Here is a 26,850-nt window from a genome sequence, read left to right on the forward strand (position 1 = left end):
CAATCTAAACTCGAAATAAAGAATCACCCTTTGGGTCAGGACTTTGTGATTTTGTTATCAGAAAAGAGAAACAAGACACAGATAGCAAAGACAAACAGACACAAACACTCTTTTGTTCCCCTGGCAATCAAATCATTAAATAAGAACAATCTGGTATAAACTTTGTCACATGTAAATTATGAGTGAGTCTGGTGTGAATGTACACTTTGGTTTCTTATAGTTATAATGTTTTTTGTTTGGTGTAATGCACAAATTGTAAGACAAATTTCCATACGGACAATAAAGATTATTATATTAAAGTGCTGATAGGAGGAGTGCATGCTTTGGTTGTCTAAACGATCATTAATAGCACATTTTGGGTAAAAAAAAAAATTAAAGATGATAGTTCTAGCCTAACAAAAGTGAAACAGGTTGTCTGTTAGATAAGAGAAAAGGATTCCATTTCTCTGACCCCATCACTCAGGCAGATATCAAACTGCCTTGTACTAGTGAATCTAATAGAGTGATAACTAGACCAACCTAGTTTACCTTTCTTCTCTGATTCGTCTAGTTCTAGATATTCAAGCAAATTATCTTTTAAGCTTAAATTTGACTAAATACTGGACAGTATTAACTTCCTCCCCTGCAAAGAACAATCTACAATTTTCCAACTAAGAACAGGACACACACCACTATTAAATTACCACCTGAACAAAATAAACTCCACACAACTCCCCCTTTGCAGACACTGCACCCACCCCTTTGAAACCGTAAACCATATCCTCTTTGAATGCCCCTCCCTAATCCACCTTAGGCAGACCCTACTTCCACTACAGCCCAACATAACCAACACCCTGTACGGCAGTGCTGAACAACTGAAGAAAACAGCACACTTTTTTTCCTTGGCACAGTCTGCAAAAGAGCTCACAGCTCAGCAGCAATAAAGCTGGCTAGAAGAAGACTAAATATTTTTAGCAATTTTTACATTAATTTAATTTTTATTTCAATAATCTCATAATTATTATCTTTTACATCTTTCTCATTTCAGATTCATTCTATACAACACACTTTGAAGAGATTTTTTTCACAGATAATTTAGTATATAACTGAAATATTGTATATTTCATTTTTTTTTACCATTGCCCTATTTCAAGATGAGTTGGTTTAACTGGTAAAGTCAGAACATTAACAGAAGGACATTTCTTTTTGATTATTGATAAAGCAGCTGTTTTCACAACCATGAATTCTGATATTCAGTCTGTTGCATATGAAGATTTTTTACAAGATATCAAATGCAATGTAAAAAATATAAATTCCCCTAAAAGGAAAATTTCTAAAAATGGAAACATTCTGGATTCCATCCCCAAAATAAACAACAACAAAAATGATTTGTCAAAATCTCATCCAGAAGTGCTTGAGCTTCAGAGTACTAACACATTTAATAAGGACAAGGTTGGAACATCAATGTCCTACACTGAGTTTCTAAGTCTTTTCAAACCACCACCCTCAGCAAGGAATGTAGTAGCTCATGATGAGGAGACTCCCTCAGACAGTTGTATGGGATCTTCCAACAAAGTTGTCAAATGCAGGTCTATAACATCTTATTTTAGTCAAGCTGAGGGAAAAGTCAATAAAGGTGGTGTCACTTCTTCAGACACTAATAAAATGACTGTGACGGCCCAAGTCCACAATTCAAAACTGTTATCCGTGGCTCAGGGATCTACTGCAACTTCGTTCAAATCACGAAATGTGCAGAACTATTTAGATGTCAGTAAAGAAGCAGATAGTATTGTGTTACTGAGTACAGAAACTCTGGAAGACAGTGGAGATTTTGTTAAAAGCAAGAAACTTTCAACCATGAAAAGAAAAAATGTTGATCTCCAAGTCCAGGAGACTAAGTTGAAAAAGCCCAAATTTGACATTTTGACAGAAAAGAACAATACAATTAAAGATGCTGTTCATTTGAATACAAATCTTGATGACTCTGACTCTTCGGAACCATCTCATGGTTTCAATTGCTCGCAATCAACTCTTTGTTTTGGCAAAAATGGGATTTCACTGCTGAAAGCAGATAAAAGTGGAGCCAAAGAACAAGCACAAAAACAAAAGTTTGTAGCTGATGTAAAAAATGGAAAGAATTTAATTTTTTCTAACGATGTTAAAAGTACAGAAGCTGATGTTGTTACTACTGATGCTGTCTTAGTAATGTGCAACAAGAAAAGGTACTTTAGTTTGTAACATCATTTGTGTATGCATCTATATAAACATACAATCTTCTTTTTTTTTTCAAATTTGGGTTTATAATTCTTTCATTGAGTTTTTTTTTTTTTAATAACCCAATAAATGCACGAATATTCTTTCAGTAAACCTCTTCTAATAGGTCAATATAAAGTTTAGATTAGAGTAAGGTAGAGAACACTATGTGTGACTCTTCATCAAGTTTCAGCTGTATTGACAGTGTATTATAAGAAGTCAGTTACCACATAATGGCAAATCACACCATTAGTGTTTTCAGATGTTATAAAATATCCTTCAATGTGACAGATTTGATTTTGATTTGTATACATAAAAATTTGATCTTATTACATAAGATTAATAAAAATTATTTAAGTTTCTGCAAATTTATTTAACCATGATTGCTAACCAGTTTTGTTATTATCCTTGTCCATTGTGATCATTTCTATTATTTTAAAAATGAAACTAAGAGTTTCATGTTAAAATTTGAATAACATTTTTGTTACTAACATATGTATTTGTTTTAATCTAGACCTTCGCAGAAGACCACACTAACACATTCACTAGCAGAGAACATCTTGACTGCACATTCAGTAGATGATGAGGAAGTGAAGGTTGTATCAGTTGAGACACCAACTTTGCGGAGAAGTTCCAGAATCAGACAAACTCCTAAAATTTTAGACAATTCAGTGATTGAAGTGGATCTGGAGAGTGATGATGAGGCTCCCAGAAATATAAAGAAAAAAAAATCTCATTTACCAAGCAACAATACAGATGTGAAACTAGCAGGTAACAAAATATTCTTAGATAAGTTTTTTATCATTTTAAAATGTTTTTTTAAATCATCCATTTGAAGTTCGATTAAGTCTAGTTGCCCTATTTAAAAAAATATTTTTTTTTTTTTGCAGGAAAACTTGCCCCAATATTTACTCAGGTCAAGTCAAAAGTTGTTGAGGTCAAGAAAGGTCAACCTGCTGTGGATCCTGAAACATTACGATTGAGAAGAGAGTTTTTGATGAGCGGCATTCCTGATGAACTAAAGAGGCAGATAAATACTGCAGCTAGTGCTGTAGTGGTCTCTGATTACCCCCCTATTCCAAAAATCAGCCATATCCAACAGCTAAAGACAATCCCAAGCAAAGCAATGACCACCAAACATCTTTCTTTTAAAAAAAATGATTTTCAGCCTATTGATGACAACTGTTTATTGAAAAGTTTTACCTGGGAGAAAATAGACACAATTGACAACCCAATAGTTCCAAAATTGTTTGAGGTTAGTTTTAAGTTGTATGATATTGCTTATTAAGAATGCTTAATAACACTATAAAAAAATAGTTAAAATTATTTGTTGCAAAAAAACAAAACGGTATTTATCTTTTCTTTAAAAAGCTCATTATTTAAACCAAACATCAATGTGAACACTGTAGTGTTGAACATGCTTACAATTGACTAGTGCAATCAATTTTTAGATTCATTTATAAAGGCCTTTTTTCTTATTGAATACATTGAACTAATATATATATATTAAATCCATCATAGTGATGCTACAGCCCATGGAAGCCCCTGGCTTTAGCATATCTGTGCATTTGGATCTATCCTTTGCTATACATCTCCTGGCCTAGACTTTTAGCTGTTGTAGATATGCCTCTATGTCAACAAGCTACCATATTCGTGGTCTGCCTTTGGGGCGCCTGCCATTTGGTTTTTGCCAATGAACAACCTTTGCTCTTCTGTTCTCTGGCATTCTTTCAAGGTGACCTGCCCATGTAATCTGTTCCTTTTTATTTCCATCACTGTGGAGGGGTCTTCATAGAGCTAATACATAATATATCTTGGTTGATGTGAATCCTCTATCCTGTTGATTAAATTATAATTGATTTGAAATGTTGACTCATTAAAAAAAAATTTTTTTTTTGCCAGAACTATTGTTCCCATCCAGTTATATCTGAAATTCATGTTAGAAAGTTACTGTCTAAGTATCAAACATTGGAAAACAGTATGTGTTATGAAAAATTGTATAGGCACTGGCAATCAAAGTTGCTTGCAACAGGTAATTTTTTATTTTTTTTTGCATTCACTTCAAACATGCTTGCATTTTGCATTCACTTCATAACTTCATACATGCTTGTATTCATTTCAAACATGCCTGCATTCACTTAAAACATGCATCTATTTCCTTCAAACATGCCTGCATTCACTTCATACATGCCTGCATAAAATGTTAAAATTTCATTTAGCAAATTTTTCATACCTCAAGACATAGCTGTGGTTTAAAAGAAAAAAATAATTGGTTTAAATATTTTAAAAAATGTTGGCAGCCCACAATGTCTCTTTTGCTTCTATGTTTCTTTTTTGTGTAGACATCATTTACTACCTTTCAAGTTTTAGTCTTACTTTAACATTGTGTGGCTAATAGAAGATCATTTACTACCTTTAAAATTTTAGTCTTACTTTAACATTGTGTGGCTAATAGAAGATCATTTACTACCTTTAAAATTTTAGTCTTACTTTAACATTGTGTGGCTAATAGAAGATCATTTACTACCTTCAAAGTTTTAGTCTTACTTTAACATTGTGTGGCTAATAGAAGATCATTTACTACCTTCAAAGTTTTAGTCTTACTTTAACATTGTGTGGCTAATAGAAGATCATTTACTACCTTCAAAGTTTTAGTCTTACTTTAACATTGTGTGGCTAATAGAAGATCATTTACTACCTTCAAAGTTTTAGTCTTACTTTAACATTGTGTGGCTAATAGAAGATCATTTACTACCTTTAAAGTTTTAGTCTTACTTTAACAGTGTGTGGCTAATAGAAGATCATTTACTACCTTTAAAGTTTTAGTCTTACTTTAACAGTGTGTGGCTAATAGAAGATCATTTACTACCTTCAAAGTTTTAGTCTTACTTTAACATTGTGTGGCTAATAGATCATTTACTACCTTTAAAGTTTTAGTCTTACTTTAACATTGTGTGGCTAATAGAAGATCATTTACTACCTTCAAAGTTTTAGTCTTACTTTAACAGTGTGTGGCTAATAGAAGATCATTTACTACCTTCAAAGTTTTAGTCTTACTTTAACAGTGTGTGGCTAATAGAAGATCATTTACTATCTTCAAAGTTTTAGTCTTACTTTAACAGTGTGTGGCTAATAGAAGATCATTTACTACCTTCAAAGTTTTAGTCTTACTTTAACATTGTGTGGCTAATAGAAGATCATTTACTACCTTCAAAGTTTTAGTCTTACTTTAACAGTGTGTGGCTAATAGAAGAAAATCATTTTAATAATAAAACAATAATATCTTGACACATTTTATTGGGTGGCTACCTGTGGAGTGATGTTAGAATCTTGCAATGACAATAATTCAAATAGTTTATATATTAGATTGGATTGACCTACTTTGATAGTTAAAAATTGTGCTTATTACACACACACACAAAATAAAGAAATTTAAATTATAAAGTCTTGTACTAGGGAAAAAGTAATAGTTATGTCCAGCTAGCAGTTTGCAAGTAAAGTCATAATGAAAACTGTACCTGGTTATAGTTTTTTTGTTGTTTTTTTTATGTATAATTCCAAACTATATATTTTATAATGTTCAAATTCAATATGAAGTTAACCTTATATTTATTTAAAAGCACACCAGATTGTTTTTATTTGGCAGCCAGAAATCATTTTAACTAACTTTCAAATAAAAAGCAAAACTACTTTTGAAAATGCTTTTGACTCTGAACAACTCATTCAGTTTGTAATGAAGTTGGTCATAGAGAGACAAAACTATATAGACCTATTTGTATTTCATTCTTAGCACAAGATCAAGAGCCGTCTAAAAAGTTGCATGAAGCCGAGGAAATAATTGTTGTAGATGACACGCCACCACGTTCTACTAAGTCTGACAATAAACAAATTCTTGATGTCAAAGGTATTTTAAATATTAATTTATCTTATTTGACAAAAATGTAAAAAATATTAACTTGCTATACTGAAAATACTGTATAAAAACAAAATTGAATGTAAATCTAATATTAAGAAAACTTGGAACTTATTCTTTAATCAAGTTATCATTTATGTGAGTTTATTTTAAATTTGTAGCAAAAGAGTAATGAAATATTTTAAAATTGTGTTTATTTGTGATTTTGTTATTAAATTTTACATTTAAAAAAAAAAAGAGATTCTTTCACTTTTGTTACTTATTATATGGAAATGGTTTGTTTGTTGTTTTTTTTTATTTTATTTTGGTCTGTGCTTTTAAAGACACTTGTGCTACATGTGTGATATTATTTGTTTTATAGATTGTTTATGGACAGATTTCCACCAACCAGATTGTACTGACCATATTGTTGGCAATAGTGGTCTAATTAAACAATTGAAATCTTGGCTTGAGAAATGGAAATCTTTGTTACAGAAAGAAGATAAAAATGTTTCATCAAAACCTGTCATGAAAAGTAAAAAAAGTAAGATTTCAGATTATTTCATAATGTTAAATATATCCTTTAAATAAGATCATTTTCATATTTCCTTTGCATTTCTCATGAAACATAGGGCCTCAGTAAAAACATGCGTCACTTGCTAGTTTATTAAAGGCTTCCCAGCTCTATCCTGTGGTCTTCCTCTACATCTAGTGCCCTGGGACCTTCACTCTAAGGCCTGTCTAGCTTTATTGTTGGTATCTTTTTTAAGGCTATTACCAATCCATCTTCACTTTCTGGCACCTCTATATTTCTCTGTCCACAGTTTGGTGTTTTCTTTTCTTTTCGTACCATTGTATATTTAAGATATTTCTCAGACATCATTATAAGATCAAAAAAATTTTTTGGCGAAAAAGCATAATTTTTTTTTTTTAAGTTTATGATCTAAAAATTAACTATTCCTACATTTAGTTACTGTTGTTTTTTTTTTTTTCTGTTGTTAATACTGTTTGTTTTTATTGAAAATTTATCTGGCAACATTAACAGCTAGCTCCTGGTCAGATGACAGTGATTTCACTGACAGTGATGAGGAGGAGAACAAGCTGTGTAACACTATGTTAATCACTGGGCCTCATGGAACTGGGAAAACATCTTCAGTCTATGCATTGGCACATGAGTTAGGCTTTAAGGTAAAAGTTGGGGCATGAATACTGACTTGTATATTGAAATTAATAGTTCTACTAAATTTTGTTGTTGTTAAGGCTTTAGATTAGGCAGTATACCAGATATATCAGTATAAGATTATTTTGATTCCTTTAGAATCTTGCAATAAACAATGTTTAATATTTTTTATGTATCTAAACATTTTCTCCTATTTTCTGAGCTTGTTGTTAGATCTCCCCTATTACATTTATTTGCAGTTGAGAAATTGTAAAATGTTGTACTATATGTCAGGGGGCGGTATGGCAAGAGTAAATAAGTTACTTTGATATTTTGGTATGATTTTTTATATCCACTTGTTTATGTACTCCCAGGTTATGAATGTGAATAGTCTTGCACGTGTTATGAACTGAATGATTTAGTCTTTGTTGAATGTGCGAGAGAGAGTGTTAGTTAGTGAGGTCTTGGTCCTGGTCCAGGAAGGTTGGACTGGTGTTTTGTATTATTTCTTGAGAGTGATATAATTGTGTGCTTTATTTGATATTAAAGTGTTTTTGTTATTCATGGATAGCTGAAGTTAGAATTGAAGTATATTGAGTATTAATTGTTCTTAATTGTAAGTAACCCCTAATGAGCCAAGCAAAGCAACAAAAAGAACCCGACACTATACTGTATATAAACTCTCTATACTATATCACTATGTTCAGGTGTTTGAAGTGAATTCCTCCTCTCTAAGAAGTGGTAAACAGCTGCTTTCTCAACTTGAAGAAGCAACTCAGTCTCACAAAGTAGCTCAGAAGAAAACAGAAACTGCAGTGTCAGAAGAAACCATAGTTAGAGGTAGGTTAAAGTGTTATTGTTGGTCTCCTTCAGTCGTAACCACTATGGTCCATCTCATAGAACACTTTTCATGTGACTGGAGCCCTATTTTGAAGTATTATAAGTATAAATTTACTGTTTGACATAGTTGTAATAAACAGAAGGAAACACATTTCTGTCTTCACTTCACTTTCTTTGATACCTTATTGCACATCTCTCATTCTATCAAGTTGGCCTCTATGTAAACATTCTTGACTCCAGATAGTTGTTTTTTTTATAAGCATATCACTTGATCATTATTAAAAATGACTGAACTGTAGCATGTTTCATCATTTAATCTTTTTAAAAGTTGTTTCCTTACTTGTTAATATTTAACTTGTTTATTGTTCTTTTCTTCTACAGTTTTGATGTCACTATTCTATTCATTTTTTAAACTTAGTATTTTAAAGCTGATGAATAATAGTTTCTGAAATTTTCAGATACTGTCCCACAGAAAGAACCCAGTAAAGACAAGCTCAAAACTAAACCAAAATCAACTTCAAAACCTCATGCAGCATCCGTTGCCAACTTCTTCAAAAGCAACATTCCCTCTCAAATGGCAAATGATAAACTGAACAAACACAAAAACAATGTTAAGGATGAAAAGAAGCAGATGAAGAATAAGGAAACAAAGTGTTCAGATAGAGGTAAGTTTAAAGAATATTTAGAAATTGAATTTATTTACTGCACATTTTTATTAGTAGTAATTGTTTATGTGTGTCTGCAATTTTTATTGGTAGTAATTGTTTATGTGCGTCTGTAGGTATGTGTATATATATATATGTTTGAATATTCTAACATACCTCATAACTTATACTTCTAAGATTCGATGATGAGTCTGAATCTGAACATTACTTATTCTTATGCTCTGCTATATTGAAATGCTTGATATAGTTGTGCCATAGATGCATATTATCTAATTGCTAGTTAATTAAGCAACTTGTGTTTAAATTGTTTTTTATGTATGTATGTGCAATCTTTTTAAGCTACACAATAGTTGTTTTTGTATGTACTATCTTTTTGAGCTGCACAAAATTATTGTTTATATACTGTGTACAGAGAAGTCTGCCTCTAGTCCTGTGGAAGAAATCTGTGAACAGAATCCCACTTCAGGTCATGTTAACCTTTCCACAGTTTCACTGATTTTATTTGATGAGGTAAAGTTTGCATGAACTCAAGTAAAGTTTCTTTTTATAAAAAAAAATCTTTCTTGTGTCTTTTTAATAAGGGAATTATTTATTAAATTTTTTTTTTTAGTTTGCTAAAAAAATGTAAATGTATATTTGTTTGTATTTTTCTGTCGATAAAAGTACATTGTATTTTGAAGTTTATGATGAATAAGATAAATCTCTATCTTCTAACTTTACCCACTTCTGTGGAAAAAGCATCAGATGTTAGCAATTCATTCCACAGTGATGGGAATTTTCCCGACATTTTTTTTTTTTTTTTTTTTTATTATTAAAAAAAAATAAGATTTTATTATTTGTTCATTTTCGAAGAATGCAAAGTAAGATTTTTGATTTGTTTTGAACATGCCCACATCCTGTCTTTTGACACACTTATAAGTTCTATTTTTTTTTAAATCTTGTGTTACTGTATTGTCTTATAAAAGTCTAGATCTCGGTCTAGACTAGAGTGGTTTGAATCATGACTATAGTGAGTTACTGAGTATAAGTCTGATAGAATAGAGATTTAATAATAATATATTGGATCTAGAGTCACTAGAGATGATGTAGATCCAAGTTATTAGATTTAAGTAGATCTAGATATATAGTGAGAAATATATAAAGTTTTTTTTATATCTAACTAATAACTAATCATTACTAAGTGTAATGCTTTAAAACCCCCTTGTGGTAGAGATCCACTTCTTGTAAACAACTTGTATCAGCATGAAAAAGAGTCACATAAGGATTTTATGATTTAGGAAGCCTCAATATATAGATTTATTGCTTAACATTCTCTTCCTCTAAGCATTGCTCCTCATCTGGTTGATCTTGCTTGTCTTGCTTAAGAACTCAAAAGAGATTCAGCAGCTTTCTCTCAATTGCTTTTCAAATCATTTTTGGTGGACTTCATGTGCAAAGTTTAATAAACAGTTTCTCCTGTACAACATTTAATAATCAGTGAAACAAACAGAAGTGTAGCTCATACTTTTGAAGTATTTCCAAAACTCAAACATGTTTTGATTTTCAAACACATTTATTCTTTATAGTTGTTTGAGAGGGAAGTTGTTACAATACCAGTAAAGCAGTTATCTATTTATAGGATGCTCAGACTGCCTGGACCCAGATATAAAGCATCAGCGAAAAGCTTTCTCCTCTCATCTATATGTACAAACAATAGTGCCATGCATACATTTTGTGTGCATATGTGCAGTAAAGCTCATACAGTGTAATTATTATGCAATACAACATTAATTAAAGAAAACATTAAATAAAATGATTCTACATAATTTTTAGAAATTCAGCAACATCTTTTTTAAGTCGCCGCAACTGGCCAGTTCATAAACAGAAAGGGGGGGGGGGGGGGGATATTTTACAAAATTTCCTAAAAAAAAAATGTCAAGTCTGTTCCCCTCACTGCTTCCCAATGTCTACTTGTCAGGTTGATGTTGTGTTTGAAGATGATAAAGGTTTCCTTGCCACAGTACAATATTTTATGATGTCAACCAAGATACCAATTATCATGACATGTACCAGTTCACACTTTCACAACCAACTCTCAGCAAAGTTTGACAGTATCTTTTTCAAAAAACCATCAAGAGTAAGTCTATTTTTTTTTTAATTCTATGTTGGTCTTCAATAAACTTTTTGTTGTATAATGCTGTGGCTGAGTGGTTAAGCTCTTGGCTTCATAACCTGGATATATGATTTTAGGGCACCCTTGAGTCCACCCAGCTCTAATGGGTACCTGACTTTAGTTGGGGAAAGTAAAAGTAGTTGGTCGTTGTGCTGGCCACATGACACCCTGCTCGTTAACCATTGGCCAAAGAAACAGATGACCTTAACATAATCTGCCCCATAGATTGCAAGGTCTGAAAGGGGAACTTATGTTACTTTTTTTAATAAATAGTACAAGTGAGCATGTCTGGCGGGAGGTTTGAACATTAGAACATACTCTTAAATTTATTTTACTTTCACTTATACTCTCCAGAACATTTATCCCATCATCAGCTTCAAAATAACATTTATGATTAAAGCTATTCTTTTTGTAATTCTTGTGTTTTTTTTTCTTTACATCCAGTCCTTAATTTCATTTAATTATGGTAGAAACAATTTGTATGCCCTTATCATTATATGCTGGAGGCACGATGTCTGAGTGGTAAAGCACTTGGCTTCCGAACCTAGGGTTCCAGGTTCGAATTTCGGGATATTAGGGCGCCTCTGAGTCCACCCAGTTCTAATGGGTACCTGACAGGTTAGGAAAAAGTAAAAGCTTTTGGTCGTTGTGCTGGCCACATGACACCCTCGTTAACTGTGGGCCACAGAAACAAAGGACTGTAACATCAACTGCCCCATTGATTGCAAGGTCTGAAAGGAAAACTTTATTTTTTTTTATCATTTTGTGCTACCAAAATACACAATAACTAATTTTTATGAGATCTGTTAATATATATTAAAAAAAAACAAATGCTAAATTTCTCTGTCTTTTGAGAACAATCTAATGAACAAATTTTGTTTCAACATTAAGTGTGAAAGAGTCTATAAATCTGGTAAATAAAGTTCTGACAAAACAAACAAAAAGGTAGTTAATTCAAAATTAAATGATCTTATGCAGTATGTCAACATTTCTTAGCTGGGAGCTCTTAAGCTATATTTGGATTTATGTTACAAGAAATCTGTTAGTATTATTGTCATGCTATCAAACATTCTCTTGTCTCTTTTTTGTGTTACAGTCCAGTATTGCTAGATATTTAAGCACAGTCTGCCTGTCACATGGCATCAATGTGGACACTTCGTCTCTCTCCTCACTTGTGGATCACCTCAAGGGAGACATCAGAAAATGTTTGCTGTCCCTTCAGTACTGGTGTGAGTCTGGAGGTGGGCGCACCACAGAAGATGTTGATATAGATCATGACTCTGTGACTTTGAATTCATGTGAAAATGAGAATAATGCCAAGATGAAAGTACTAGGCAGAAAGAAAATGGTAATTGATGATGAAGATTGTAATCATACAGTCATCCAACCAATCAGACACAAGTTTGGTATCATGGCTCATAAAGACATTGTCGAGACCTTATTAGGATTAGCTTTGAAAGAAACATTTACGCCAGGGACTGTTTTTAAATTAATCGATGTAAGTATTTTGTTAAGATGTTGTTTTTTTCTTAATTCTTTTTCATTTTTCTCTTCTTTTTTTTTAATGAGCAAAGACTTTTTATAATTTGCAATAACATTGATTTCTTTTAAATTTTTAAAAAAAGTTTTTAAAATTATTTGTTAAAGTATTGCATTGATTATGTTTCTTCTTTCTGTTGTATATTTAAATATTAGCATTAGTTGTTTTTTTTTTGTTGTTTTTTTTTTTTCAGTTTCATATATTTTTAAAACTAATATGTTTGGTAAACTGTAAACTTGGTTGTGAAATATTGAATGACAGATAACCACACAACATATTTATTACAACACTAATTTTAACTTGTCTTTAGGTTTGGTTAAAAGTATCTATCATTCTTTTTTTAGGTCAGACATTCCTTTGCATGTTTAAAATAAATTTTACTGTTGTTTTTCTGTCAGGTACATTTATCAAGTTACAGCAAGTTCAGTGATGCTATTCAGCTTATTGACATTTTTAATTCAGTCTTTTCTTGTAACAGTTTGTATCAAGTCGCCTTATTTAGACTTGCCTTACCAAAAGTCCAGAGGCCAGGAGTAAACTTGACAGAATCAGTTAAAGACACAAGGTCTTGTAAGAAAACAAAGAAACGTATCCTACAATCCTGGTTTGACAGTGACAGTTCCAGTGACTCCCCAGACAGCAATATAAACAACCCTATTGAAGTAGCTCACCCTGTCCAGAACACAGATCTATCCCATCAGTTTAATACTCCAGAGGACATGTCTGCTGAGACCAGCAGAGCTAAAGACTCCAAGTCTAAGGTTACAATTTCTATTCTGTCAGAAATTTCTAGATTTTATGACAGCATGTCCTATGTTGACTGTCTAGAACATTTTGAAAGACTTGATGTCCAGGCAACTAGCCCAGGAATGAATGACCAGGAGCTTCTTCTAGCACACAACAAATATTCCAACCTGGGAGATGTGTTTCAGCCAATGGGCAGTGCTGTCAGTTTGTTGGCAACCAGGAACATGTGTCGTAAGGTCAATGAGCATGCAAATACATGGTCAGAGAAAACTGTTCCAAATCATGACTCACTAGCTGATAAACAGAATAGTTGGCCTGAAGAGTTTCATCTACCTGTAGGGGATGTGCCAAATCTTAGTGATGATACTCAATTGAACAGGTCAGTGACAATGTTTCAGATTCCTTTTGCTGATAGTTTACATTTTTCTCTCTCATTTATATGCAGCCTACTAACTGTTTTGATTATTTTTGCATAAATTAGATTTCAAACCTATTCTAATTTTATTGTCACGTTTTTCTGCATTTAAATATGAAAAGTAACATTTGTAGCATAGTTTTGATTTTACAAAGCCTATATGAACTCACTCTGTCTGGTAAAAAGTTTTAACATTTTATTTCTCTCATGCCCATTCTCAAATCAAGTTGAAACTTTGTACAATTATTCATTGGTGAAGACAATACATTAATCCATTTAAAAAATAAACCAATTAGTCAATTAATTACTGGGAATTAATTATTTAGTTTGATACCTACAAAGTAAATCCTTCTGTGTTCACAGATATGGCTAAATATGTAGGTTTTTGTACCCTAATATAATTCTACACATTATTTTTCCCGGACCCATTCACAGTTCAAGTTAAACAATAGTACCTAATAAAACGTGAATCAATGTAAAAATCAACCAATTAGTCAATTGGTAATTAATTATTTTTCGTCCCGAGACATGACGTTAAACTGCGCTCCTCTTTCCTTAGCACTTTTGGAGCTCAAAAGTGCCCTACTTCTTTTATATCATTGTGTCTGCCTCCTCTTTTCCTAAGTCTGCCTTCATTGATCATCACACTGTCTCCTTAACTTTAAATTCTCACTACGTCCTAGACCAGTCCGTTTGCCGTGGACTGCGACGGGTAAGGGGGGATAAAGAGATCCTGGTGTTTGAGTGGTGGCTATCTGAGGATAAACCACAACAACACAATACTTTGGCTCCAAGTTCCCCTAGACCTGAGACCCAGATGGCCCGCTCTGGGTCAACCGGCTGGTCATGCCGAGCTACCAGCATAGGTCGTCGACCTATGCTGGAGGGCGGTGGCTGGAGGGTCAATCAGGGAGCTGCTGTATTGGACACATGTCCGATGTAGCAGCTGACTGAGTATAGCACCTGTGTAGCCCTGGCGGGCTCATTCTGGACATCCGAATGGCCCGTCCCCTTGTTGGACTCGATGGCGGGTGGGGAGCACAGGTGCCGAATTAACCAAAATATATATGGACCAAAAAACACACACAAAACTACTTGCCCCAGACCTATGTCTGGGCAAGAAACGACGAATTGAGGATAAAAAAGAGGAGGTCGCAAAAAGCTGTGCCACCTGGCCATCATTTCTGGTGGTTAGATGCACAGAGGAGGGAAAAAGCCTGACCAAGTTGAGCCCTTTTATTATCTATAAGGGACTCAAGTCAGTAGTGGGAGAGCCCAAGAGTGTGTCTAAGCTACACAAAACAATGGAACTCCTTGTAGAAGTAGACAGCAAGACACACTCTGATGGGCTTTTAAGATGCAGAAGACTCTGTGATCTCCAAGTGGAAGTCATGCCACACAGGAGTCTGAACACCAGCAGAGGTGTAATCAGCTCTAGGGACCTACTGGAATGTTCTGAGAAGGAAATAGTGGAGGGCATTGAAGGAATCACCCATGCCCGGCGCATTACCAGGCGCAGGGAGGGTGAGGAGGTCAAAACCGCCACTATTATCCTCACATTCGGAACTAGGACACCGCCAGAGTATGTGAAGGCAGGATACCTACGAGTTCCAGTGAGGCCCTACATACCTAACCCCATGAGGTGCTTCAAGTGCCAGGGTTATGGACACGGCGCGGCAGTCTGTAAGAGGAACACTGTGTGTGCCAGATGTGCTGGAGAGGGTCATGAGGACAAGGGCTGCACAGCCCAGTTCAAATGCCCAAACTGTCAAGCTGGCCACTCAGCCTACTCCAAGGACTGCCCTGTGTGGAAACAGGAGGTTGCCGTGCAGGAGTACAAGGCAAGAAACGGATGTACCTTTAGCCAGGCGAAATCGGCTGTACTGGCCCTACCCAAGGGCCAATTCGGCTTGACAAAGACCTACGCCCAGGCTGTTGCTAAGAAAGGAAGATCCATAGCCACACAGACGGACACATTGACCCCACCACCCCCTCCTCCTCCCCCAACTCAGAAGAAAACACCGCCAAAGAACACACCTCTGAAGAAACAAGAAAGCCCTGTTGTCATGCTAAAGAACAGGTTCTCTGTGCTCGCTGATGAGAGCATGGAGACTGAGCAGCATGTCAAAACCAATACTCCGGGAGAACCCGGAGACATCATGTCTGACACAGGTTCTCCTCAGAGAACCCAGCCAGACACCCCAACCTCTACTGAGTTAGAGGTTGACCAACTCCCTAAGGGGAGAAATCAAAGCGGAGAGGATGCCCGAGGTGAGAGAGGAGGAAATAACCTCCGCTCTAACCAGAGGGATCTCCCCTCTCCAGAGAGAAAGACTTCCCCCAAAAGGGGGTTGTCCTCCTCTCCATCCAAACCCAAGAATAAAAATACCAAGGTCACTGGAATAAAGGGAAACCCCCCCCCGGGGGCCTCCCAAGGCCAAATAGCTCCAAGTAGGTCATCTAGAATAAGCCATGGATTCCAGAATTGTACAGTGGAATTGTAGAGGCCTCAAGGCCAATTACGAGGAAATGCAGCTACTGATGGACTCTGAGACTCCTGTAGCTGTCTGCTTACAGGAAACATTTCTAAAAGATTGCATCAGCTTCCGAAGCTACCGTGCTTACACCAAGAATGTTGAGGATGCAGAGAGAGCATCAGGTGGAGTCTGTATCCTTGTGAAGGATAGCATCCCCCATGAGAGGGTAGAACTACAGACCACACTACAGGCCGTAGCAGCTAGGATAACCCTTCACAAGGTTATCACTTGCTGCAGCCTGTATCTACCACCAGGCGCTCCATTAAACCGAACAGACATGGAGGACCTATTGAAACAACTCCCCCGGCCTTATTTAATCCTTGGGGATTTCAATGCCCATAACACCATGTGGGGATCCAACAACACCGACACAAGAGGTCGTATGCTGGAGGATATCTTCCTCCAACATGATTTATGCATACTTAATGATGCATCACCGACCTACTTGCACCCAGGAACTGGATCATTCACATGCATTGACCTCACCGTATGCGTCCCCGGACTTCTGGACGATTTTAAATGGTCAGTTAGCAATGATCTACGGGGAAGTGATCACTTCCCAATCATCATTACTAACAATCTCCCTTCATTGGGACGACCTCAGCGGTGGAAACTGAATAAGGCCGATTGGGAACAATTCCAAAAAAGATGCTCTGAGGATATCACAGAAAATATCCTCCATGAACAGAACCCAGCTGATACCTTTGCTAGCAAGCTACTAAGTATAGCCAGGAAAGTTGTACCCCTAACCTCTGCAAATCCAAAACGGCCTAGCAAACCATGGTTTGATACAGCTTGCAAAAGTGCTATTGGTGATAGGAAAAAACGACTGGCTGCATTTATAAAGAATCCTTCCCAGGAAAACCTAAAGCTATTCAGGATAGCTAGAGCAAAGGCTAGACAAACCATACGGTCAGCCAAAAGGAATTCCTGGAGAAATTTTGTCGGCAGTCTGGATGCCAAAACTTCTGCTAGAGCGGTTTGGAAGGCAGTAAGGCGAATCAAAGGGAAAGAATCAAATGCAATAGGGCATTTGAAAAATCAAGGACGAACTGTCACGTCCCCCAGAGAAATAGCTGACTGCCTTGCATCCTCAATAGCAGAAAAATCATCCACTGCACACTACACGCCAGAGTTCCAAAAAGTCAAAACCAGGGAGGAAAGACACCCCATTGATTTCAGGTCAGAGAACAATGAAGACTACAACAAACCGTTCTCGCTTGAGGAACTGAGGGAATCGCTGGACAAGTCACATGACACAGCGCCTGGAGAAGACGAAATCCATTACCAGTTCCTCAAGCACCTTCCCGAACCCTCATTGGCAGTCCTGCTAGGGGTCTATAACTGTGTGTGGCAAACAGGCGCTTTCCCAAACAGCTGGAGGAAAGCCACAGTTATACCGATACCTAAACCGGGAAGAGACGGCTCTGACCCAGCTAACTATCGACCAATAGCACTAACAAGCTGCATCTGCAAAACCATGGAAAGAATGATTAACAGTAGGCTGGTCTGGTACCTGGAAAGGAATAAAGTGATCTCAAACTACCAGTGCGGATTCCGGCAGGGGCGGACAACAACTGACCACCTGGTAAGGCTGGAAGCTTATATTAGAAATGCATTACTCAGAAGAGAACATCTAGTAGCTGTATTCTTCAATATAGAAAAGGCCTATGACACAACCTGGAAACATGGCATTCTACGTGACCTGGCGCTTATGGGGCTTAAGGGACACCTCCCCCGTTTTGTGGAGGAATTCCTGAAAGATCGAAAATTTCAGGTTCGAGTGGGCAACTCCGCTTCTGACACTCATGACCAGGAAATGGGTGTACCCCAGGGCAGCATTCTGTCAGTCACCCTGTTCAACATTAAAATAAATAGCATCATAAATGCGCTGTCCCCTGGCATAGAGTGCTCTTTGTATGTTGATGACTTTGTCATTCTTACTTATGGGAAAAACATGAACACCTTAGAAAGGAAATTACAGTTATGTTTAAACAAAATTCAGGGTTGGGCAAACTATAATGGTTTCAAATTCTCAGACTCCAAAACAGTTAGTATGCATTTTTGTAATCTAAGGGGACTCCACCCAGACCCTGAACTATTTATACACAAAAAGAAGATCCCTGTCGTGAAAACTAAAAAATTTTTAGGCCTCACCTTAGATTCCAAATTTAATTTTCTCCCCCACATTAAGGAACTTAAGAAGAAATGCCAAAAGTCATTAAACATACTAAGAGTACTCAGCCATACGGACTGGGGAGCTGACAGAGATACCTTGCTGCTGCTCTATCGGAGTCTAATTCGATCCAAGCTAGACTACGGATCCATAATATATGGAGCAGCAAGGAAGTCGTACCTAAAAATACTGGAACCAATACAAAATGCTGCCCTGCGTCTCTGTCTCGGCGCGTTTCGTACATCACCTATCCCAAGTCTCCATGTGGAGGCTGGAGAACTCCCCATGGATATAAGAATGAAAAAGCTTGCAATGCAGTATATAGTCAAGCTAAAATCCAACCCCACGAACCCTGCTTTTGACTCCATATTTAACCCCACAGAGGTAGAATTATACAATCGAAGGCCTAACGTCATACAGCCGCTGGGCCTTCGAATGAGAGAACCCATCCAAAATTTAACCCCACCCATTGACCAAATCTCTAAAATAGAAACCCCTCAGAATCCTCCTTGGCTAATGAATAAACCCAAATTAAATTTATCCCTCCTTAATTTCAAAAAAGAAAATACAGACCCAAGCATACTACAAGTCCACTTTAGGGAACTGCAGGAGAGCTACGGAGATTGTGGCACCATCTACACAGACGGATCCAAAATGGAGGGAAAGGTCGCGTGTGCCTGCTCCTTTCGGAACAAAACAATCTCCCGTAGACTCCCCGATGGCTGCTCCATCTTTACGGCCGAATTGCACGCAATATTGCTTGCACTTATGGCCGTAAAAGCATCAGAAAGGAGGAAATTTATAATCTGCTCCGACTCCAAATCTGCATTGCAAGCTTTGGGGCGGATGAAGACTGACATCCCATTGGTACATAAGAGCCTGAAGCTGTTGGACCTAATAACAGCCGACCGTAGGGATGTCACCTTCATCTGGGTCCCCTCCCATGTTGGCATTGAGGGAAACGAAGCCGCAGACAGAGAAGCAAAGAGAGCCCTAAATCATGCGGTGTCAGGAACCCAAATCCCCTACTCGGACCTGAGACAAAGTATTGCCTCTGCCACCTATCGAGAGTGGCAGAACCGATGGGAGGCTGAGACTCACAGTAAACTCAGGCAGATTGTGGCGGATGTCAGGTGGCGGCCCACATCTAAGGGTCTGACAAGGCGTGGTAGCACAACCATGTCCAGACTTAGGATTGGCCACACCTACATCACGCACTCTTTTGTACTGAAGAGAGAGGAGCCCCCACTTTGCGAGTACTGTGACTCTCGCCTCACCGTGGAACATATCCTCGTTGATTGCCCCAGATACCAGGATGTCAGGGCGAAACATTTTAGAGCCACTAATCTAAAAACACTATTTAATAATGTCGACCCTGGGAAGGTACTGGGCTTTATTCGGGAAGTGGGGCTATCTACGAAGATGTGATTTCTGAATTTGTGAACATACACTATTTACATTAGATTTTTACCAAATATTTAAATTTTTACTACCTTTACTATTTTAACTGTGAATAGACCTTAATTTTAATTATATTACTGTATAGAATCTGGCCCTTGCTGTTTAGAGAGAGAGTAGTCCTCGGGGGACTGCAGGCACGACATGGCCTAAATTGTGCCGATGTGCCTCAAATCAACAATCAATCAATCAATCATTAATTATTTTGTTTGATATTGAAAATTGGAAGTGACGTCCTCATTAATGAGATATATAAATTAGTAAGTGTGGAGCTCTTTCCCTTCGATAACCTTTACTTTTTAAAAAAGTATTTTTATATTTTGCTTGTTTACTCATTGAGTGTGTGTAAAGTGATTTACTTGATAGTCATTTAGATATTTAATTTTCAATGCATTTTGTCTTACACAACAGACTGCACAAATAACTGAAACTTGTCTTACACCACTGACTACACTAATAACTGAAACTTGTCTTACACCACTGACTACACAAGCAACTGTGCTTTAGATCAGGACTTTTATTGCTACATTCATTCATTTCAGGAGAGCAATGTTATGTTGTGACAGAGTACTTACCAAGGATGTGATTGTATGTATGTTTCTCTTTTGCAGCTCTAAAAATGTTGTGACTAAAAACATTCTAACCAATCTGGGTAACATTATGTTTGCATCTGACCAAAAGTTGAACACAGATTATCTCCCATTCCTGAGAGAAATTTGCAAAAGTGAGAAAGAAAGACATCTTTCTAAGTCTCAGAGAAGGTAAGTTAAACAAATGAAAATGTTTTAGTGCTGAATATTTTAGACATATTTTGCATGAATTAATTAAAGCAAAGTTTTATGTTTTGTATGTGCTTTTTTGTTCTAATAGTCTGTAATTTTTTTATATTCGTGTGTGTGTTTCCAAGACAAGCAAAATATCCCTAAATTTACGACTAAGACGGCTTTATTGATCCTTATGGAAATTTGTTGTGATTACAAGGACTCTTACATAAAGACAACACAACAGAAACATACATAAATACAATAGTTCATTCAGCGACTACACACAGGCATCTTGGTCTTTTTCGTTGATATAGTCTGACCAAGTGATGTGCAAACAATTTTTTGTACCGCTCTGTTCTTGTTTTGATTGACAGCTGTCGCCCACTTCGCGACGACCTGGTGTAGTTCTGATGGAGCGGGTGGCCGTTATCTTCCAAGATTTTTTCTATTTTTCTTAGACACTTTTGTTCAAAAAGTTCCTTTAAATGTGGTAATGTGAGTGTAATTTTTTATGCCCTTTTTATGATGATTTCTAGACGGCGCAACAGGTTAGATAAAGCGTTGCCCTGCCAACAAGTTATTCCGTATGTTAGCAGATTTTTATTTTGTATAGTTGCACCGTAAAAAGTATCTAGGATCTTCTTATTTAGTTTAAAGCTATAGAGTTTGTATAGAAAAAAAAGTCCCTGGGCTGTTTTCTTTGTCAGAGTTCCAAGGTGGTCTTTCCATTGTCAGGGGTTCATTTATATGCTTTGACTTGACTTGGTTCCTGTGGCTCGCTAGGGGGTTGCTTGATTACTCTATTCCAATTAAGTAATACTTGCTACACAAATACTTGTTACACAAATAAGAACAATTACTACTTGATACACTTTAACTCCTACTCAGATATCAATGGAAATTATGCAAATAATACTTTAATACTTAATTAAGCACAAAATTATATTAACTGTCAGTAAATAATACATAAACACCAGTCCTGGAAGCGACTGTCCAACCTTCCTGGACCGGGAGCAAGACCTCACTAACTTAACACACTCTCTCTTACGTTCAACGAAGACTTAACCATTCAGTTCACAACACAAGACTGTTCACATTCACAACCTGGGAATACATATACAAGGGGATATAACTATCATACCAAAATATCAAACTAACATTCACTCTCGCTATACCTCCCCCTGAAACCCACGAAAGCTTGTTATTAATGATAACACCTAGATATTTCTCTGAAGTTTTCCAGATGTGTGGAATTAAGCAAATTTGCAACGAGTGGTTATAGATGTGAGAGAAGATAAAAGAGATTTGTTCTGCACATAGCTTGATCAGCCCTCCACTAAATTTATCTGGTCCGGAAGCTTTTGTTACGTTTACTCTTTTAAATAATAAGGTCACCTCATCTTCAGGTACAAAATTGATGTAGGGTTTTTGTTTTCCTTTGGTACATATATATATACAGGGCTTTTTTTTTTGTGACGGTACGCACCAGCACGGCGTACCGGCACTTTAAAAAAAAAAATATTACTTTTCGTATATATTAGCATATATTATTGATTTTTAGTAGTTAAAAGTTAGGCAATCAACTACTGAGTACTGTCACCTAATCATAAGTACCAGCACCTATTTTTTTTTACAAAAAAAGCAATATATATATATATATATATATATTATGTAGTTCGAAATCCGCTATCTTTAAAAAGGTAAAAACTGGGTAAACACCTCCTGATTTTTTTTAAATTAAATTACTGGTAGATGGCTATGAAATGAAGTTTTTCCACATCCATTTATAAACCGAAATATAGGTGTATCATGCAGGTGATGTGTCATTATCATTTTTAAAAAGTCTTAAGCCCTGACCTATGTGGTTCTCCTGGTACGTGAAAAATAATGGACAATTTCACACCTGTCAACTTTAACCTGGACTCAAAATTAATTTTCTGCTGTGAAAGGAAAACCCTTATATTGGAAATGTAGAGAAATGGACCATTCACAGTACCGTTACAGTAGTTTAGCAGAAAATTTCAAAATAAAGTAGATTTTAACTAATTTCGACGAGCTGTTCCGCAAACATGCCTTCTCCGCAATAGTGACTCTACTATACATCCATCACTATCAGTGCACATTTAAATCCATCTCAATCTGCCCCCTATTTATAACCATCTATGATTTGAATAATTTCTTTTTAAAAGCAATTGATTAATCTACATATAAAATTAATTATTTTTAAATAAGGTTAAATAATTTTCTAATTATTCCAATTCAATACAATTTATGATTTAATGTAATCTATTAAGGTAGTTAATTAAAAAAAAATTCTTAGTTATCTTTTAAATAAGTTTGTACCACTAGTCACTTGTAATATTCATAGACTTTAAATTTGTTTGCATTACATAATTATCATCTACTCTAGTTAGGTTATTATTATTTCACTATAATTTTTTTTACTATTATTATTATTATATTTTATTACTATTAATTTTAAGATTTTTTTATTAAAATATTATATAGCTATCATTGTTAAATACAAAAATATAAGAAATTGAATTAAAGTTTTAAAGGCAATACTATGATTTGTTTTTCACATTTAGGTGAAACATCAAGGACACTTTACACTCCATTAAAAATTGCTAGATGCACCAGAGTTTCTATTTAACTCTCAGATTAATGCTTTTAGTTGTCTTCTAAATTAGTTGTCAAACCATGATATCTCTACTGTTAGTAAACTCCGCTCAATTTTTAAATCAAACTATACCTCAGTCTACACTGGGCATATTAATGAGATAGTTTCTCATTACAAAGGGATGTATCAGGTTCATAAGTGGGTATTAAAAAAATGTGCTTCACCACAATACCTGGGCTGAAAGAATCTTAGGTTTTTTAATTTATTATCATGAAAAGCACCAAATGCTAAAATGGCTATTTTTAGATGGTAACAACGCTTGCATTATCTTTGCACTAAAAAAAGAGATGAGCAGGAGACACATTTTCTTTTAGTTTATCAAGAAAAAGATGTGGGGAAATTATTATGGATTAATTAATTGAGAGTGGACAGATGAGCAAGAAATGAAATGGCAAATGAAATAAAAGCTGCTTTGAAAGACATTGGTGTGCATATTCTTTAACACATGTTTTGATCATAGAAAATATATTGTTTACAAAAGCTAATAATCTAAGAATCTGTGAGATTCACGATATCCCATTGGAAAAATTATGAAAATAAGGATGATGCTGAGATTATACTTGTTCTTTCATTGTGATAGTATTTTACATTTCCTTAAGTGTTTTTTAATTTTATTTGATTGATTTGCTGATGTGTAAGTGATAATTGTAAGTATGCTATTTTATTTCCAAAAAAAAAAAAATTTTTTGTAATAAAAAAATCTATTTTGATGAATAAAATAAAATATCTAGACATTTTTTCTTATATAAAATCATGCATTAGGCATTAATATTTAGAATGCATGATACCAATTATGTTCTTCATTAACGTGTAATGCAGATTTGATATAGATGTAAAAATTATTTACTTCATGCATCAAAAATTACTTAAAATCAAAGTATTACTTTTCAATTTTTTAAATAATAATCTCAGCATAATAATTAATTCATACTTTAAAAGTATAGGTACCAGGCACTTAACTAAAATTATTTTTTTCTCTTTTAAGATTCAAAATGAATTTTTAACAACATAAGTACTTTTTCAATTACAAATAGTGTTTTACTATATATTCCTTAAGAGTACACTTTAAATAATAATTATTAATCCTATCAGTACATTCAAAATTAATTCATGTTACATGCAATAAAGAGAAACTCAAAACAAAATGAAAAAAAAATGAGGTTCATTCTTGTTACAAAATTAGCTCAATTGGCAGCACAATAAAAAAAAATACTCTTGACCTATTTCCCAGTTTGATTCAACTTCCGGTAGTGAACAGAAATAACAAGGATCTCAAAAATCAAGACTTTTCCCCTCTCAAATAAAAATTAATATCTCCCCTTCCACTTGTCATACAATGATAAATTTAGTATGGTTGGAAATATTTTTTCAAGCCCTTTTCAACCATATAGGTTTTATTAGTATATTGTGAGTTTGAATTTTTTATCGAACTACCTATATATATATTATACCAAATTTCATTAGATCTTTTTGTGGATAATGAAGTTTGAATTTTAATTATTGTAGCAGTAAAATAAATCATTATTTTATTTTTCAATTTGTGTATTAAAAAATGTACATTTAGTTTCACAGAAGACTTCCAAATGATGTGTTCTATTTCTGGTGACTGCTGGATACTATATGCTGTGTTTTTGATGTAATGCTTTTGTTGTGTTTTCAGTCTCAACATTGTTGACAAAGCAGATTCTATTATTTAGTGAAGATTGTATGAACATTGTTTTAACTAGTGTTCAATAACATAATAAAGGCAGAACATGGAAATTGACCGAAGAGAGGAACGATGCCAAACGTTGACAAGACCAGAAAAATGCATAGTATCGCAGCTTAGCGGAAGAAACCTCTCGTAAAGAGACATTGTCAGCAATGTAAACAGGTCTGGGTTGAACAGAAGTGCCAAGAGAGAGGCACATGCAGCTGCATACAGAAATAACACATTGGCGCAAAAAGTGGACACTACTGGACACAGAGCACCAACAAAAGACAAAACAAGGCATAACTTTGCTAACAAATGGAAAGCAGAATGCAAGATGAGTAGAGTACTTTAAAGAGACCCTCAACCAACCGTCACCATACTAACTTACTTACACATTAAAGGACCCCTCTGCTGACAATGACAAGGTCAAGACAGATTCAATTACAACATGGCCATTGCAGTCCTAAAAAACAACAAAGCACAAATTGACAAAATGAATTATGCATACCAAGAGTTTGGCCCCAGGGTCCTGCACCTCACTTGAGAAGCATGTAGCATTACCCAGATCTAGCTTGGCCTCAGGGTCCTGCACCTCACTTGGGAAGCATGTAGCATTACCCAGATCTAGCTTGGACCCAGGGTCCTGCACCTCACTTGGGAAGCATGTAGCATTACCCAGATCTAGCTTGGACCCAGGGTCCTGCACCTCACTTGGGAAACATATAGCCAGATCTAGCTTGGACCCAGGGTCCTGACATTTAGGCTACATTTGTTATGTGATATAAAACAAATGACATTCAGGGACACAACATATTCTTTACTGTAGAGTAAATTCAGAGGCAATAATTTTTTGGTGTTCAAAACTATTTATTGTTAAATTTATTTCACTTGAAATTCATGTTACATGTTAACAAAACTACAAGTTGTGTTTTAACCTTTTTGGGAGGAACAAGTTGTCATGCATGCTTGTTGAGTCCTGAAGTTGTTTTTATTACCACCACATCCTGAGTAGGTAAACATATGGCACTGACCATCACTTTGTTTGTAGTGGTACCTGATTCCAAACCCTTTGCATGTTCCTCTGTCTGAATCCAGTTTACACAAGGATGCTGTAGATAGAAATACCAGATATAGACCAGTTTGTTAAGAGACAATGTGATTCTGTAAATTAGTCTTAACACCTTTTATTTAAATAAAAAAAGGTTTTAAGAAATAAAGCTTCAATGATCCTATAAAGAAGAAGAGACAGTTTATGAAAGTTCATGTTACTAATACCAAAAAAAAAACCCAAAAGAAATAAAAGATCATATCCTAATAGCCAAATAAACAAAGAAATAAAAGATCCTATGTGGCTATAGCGAAATAATTGATGTGCCAATAGAGAAGTTCATAACTGAATGTACAGCACATTTTATTGAAGAATAAATGTAAAAAAAAAATGTTTTTTTTATTTTCCATATTTGATTTCAAAGGGAAGTGTTTTTGTTTCAAAACATGAGTACAAAAGTAGTGGTTCTTATTTACATTGGTACTAAAAGATGAACTTTCTACTGGAATGAAAACACTGGCACTTATATAAACAGTAATTAAAAATGTACTCTGACCTATCATCTTGATTCATTAGAATTGATCTATTGAGTGTCTGACATATACTTACCTTGTTGTTTTTGCATAGAGAACTGTACCATGGTGATCATAATACATACAAGAAGGCAGAAAAAATTCATTGTTAATGCAGAACAATATTTTTAGCAGCAGTGACCAATCCTTACTCTTGCACAAAACTGTTATGGTTTGTTCTAATAATCTCCTGGTATGGTAGTTGGGTGTACCAGTGGTGTGGCGGAGAAAATGGCTGCTAATTGTTCTTGAATTATTATTATCTGGTCAGCACTCAGCT

At 35.3% G+C, this 26,850-nt stretch overlaps 1 protein-coding gene across 5 annotated transcripts in view; it reads left to right on the plus strand.

The window, feature by feature from the left end:
• LOC106071825 (ATPase family AAA domain-containing protein 5-like) overlaps nucleotides 1-26,850 on the plus strand; it is a 37,108-nt gene that overhangs the window by 5,552 nt on the left and 4,706 nt on the right. For 4 of the 5 annotated variants that reach the window (XM_013232006.2, XM_056019977.1, XM_013232004.2 and 1 more), the window contains exons 2-15: nucleotides 1,028-2,201; nucleotides 2,747-3,003; nucleotides 3,123-3,487; nucleotides 4,135-4,264; nucleotides 6,023-6,136; nucleotides 6,507-6,668; nucleotides 7,170-7,312; nucleotides 7,991-8,123; nucleotides 8,582-8,788; nucleotides 9,201-9,298; nucleotides 10,746-10,904; nucleotides 12,037-12,438; nucleotides 12,879-13,606; nucleotides 20,425-20,574. In XM_013232006.2, coding sequence (XP_013087460.2) covers nucleotides 1,219-2,201; nucleotides 2,747-3,003; nucleotides 3,123-3,487; nucleotides 4,135-4,264; nucleotides 6,023-6,136; nucleotides 6,507-6,668; nucleotides 7,170-7,312; nucleotides 7,991-8,123; nucleotides 8,582-8,788; nucleotides 9,201-9,298; nucleotides 10,746-10,904; nucleotides 12,037-12,438; nucleotides 12,879-13,606; nucleotides 20,425-20,574 — 4,031 coding nt within the window. In that variant the 5' untranslated portion in view covers nucleotides 1,028-1,218. Of the gene's footprint in view, nucleotides 1-1,027; nucleotides 2,202-2,746; nucleotides 3,004-3,122; nucleotides 3,488-4,134; nucleotides 4,265-6,022; nucleotides 6,137-6,506; nucleotides 6,669-7,169; nucleotides 7,313-7,990; nucleotides 8,124-8,581; nucleotides 8,789-9,200; nucleotides 9,299-10,745; nucleotides 10,905-12,036; nucleotides 12,439-12,878; nucleotides 13,607-20,424; nucleotides 20,575-21,812; nucleotides 24,665-26,850 lie in introns of all 5 variants that reach the window. The other variant, XR_008776536.1, reaches the window with a different exon arrangement.

Source organism: Biomphalaria glabrata, chromosome 2 (genome assembly GCF_947242115.1).
Source record: "Biomphalaria glabrata chromosome 2, xgBioGlab47.1, whole genome shotgun sequence".
Lineage (NCBI taxonomy): Eukaryota > Metazoa > Mollusca > Gastropoda > Planorbidae > Biomphalaria > Biomphalaria glabrata.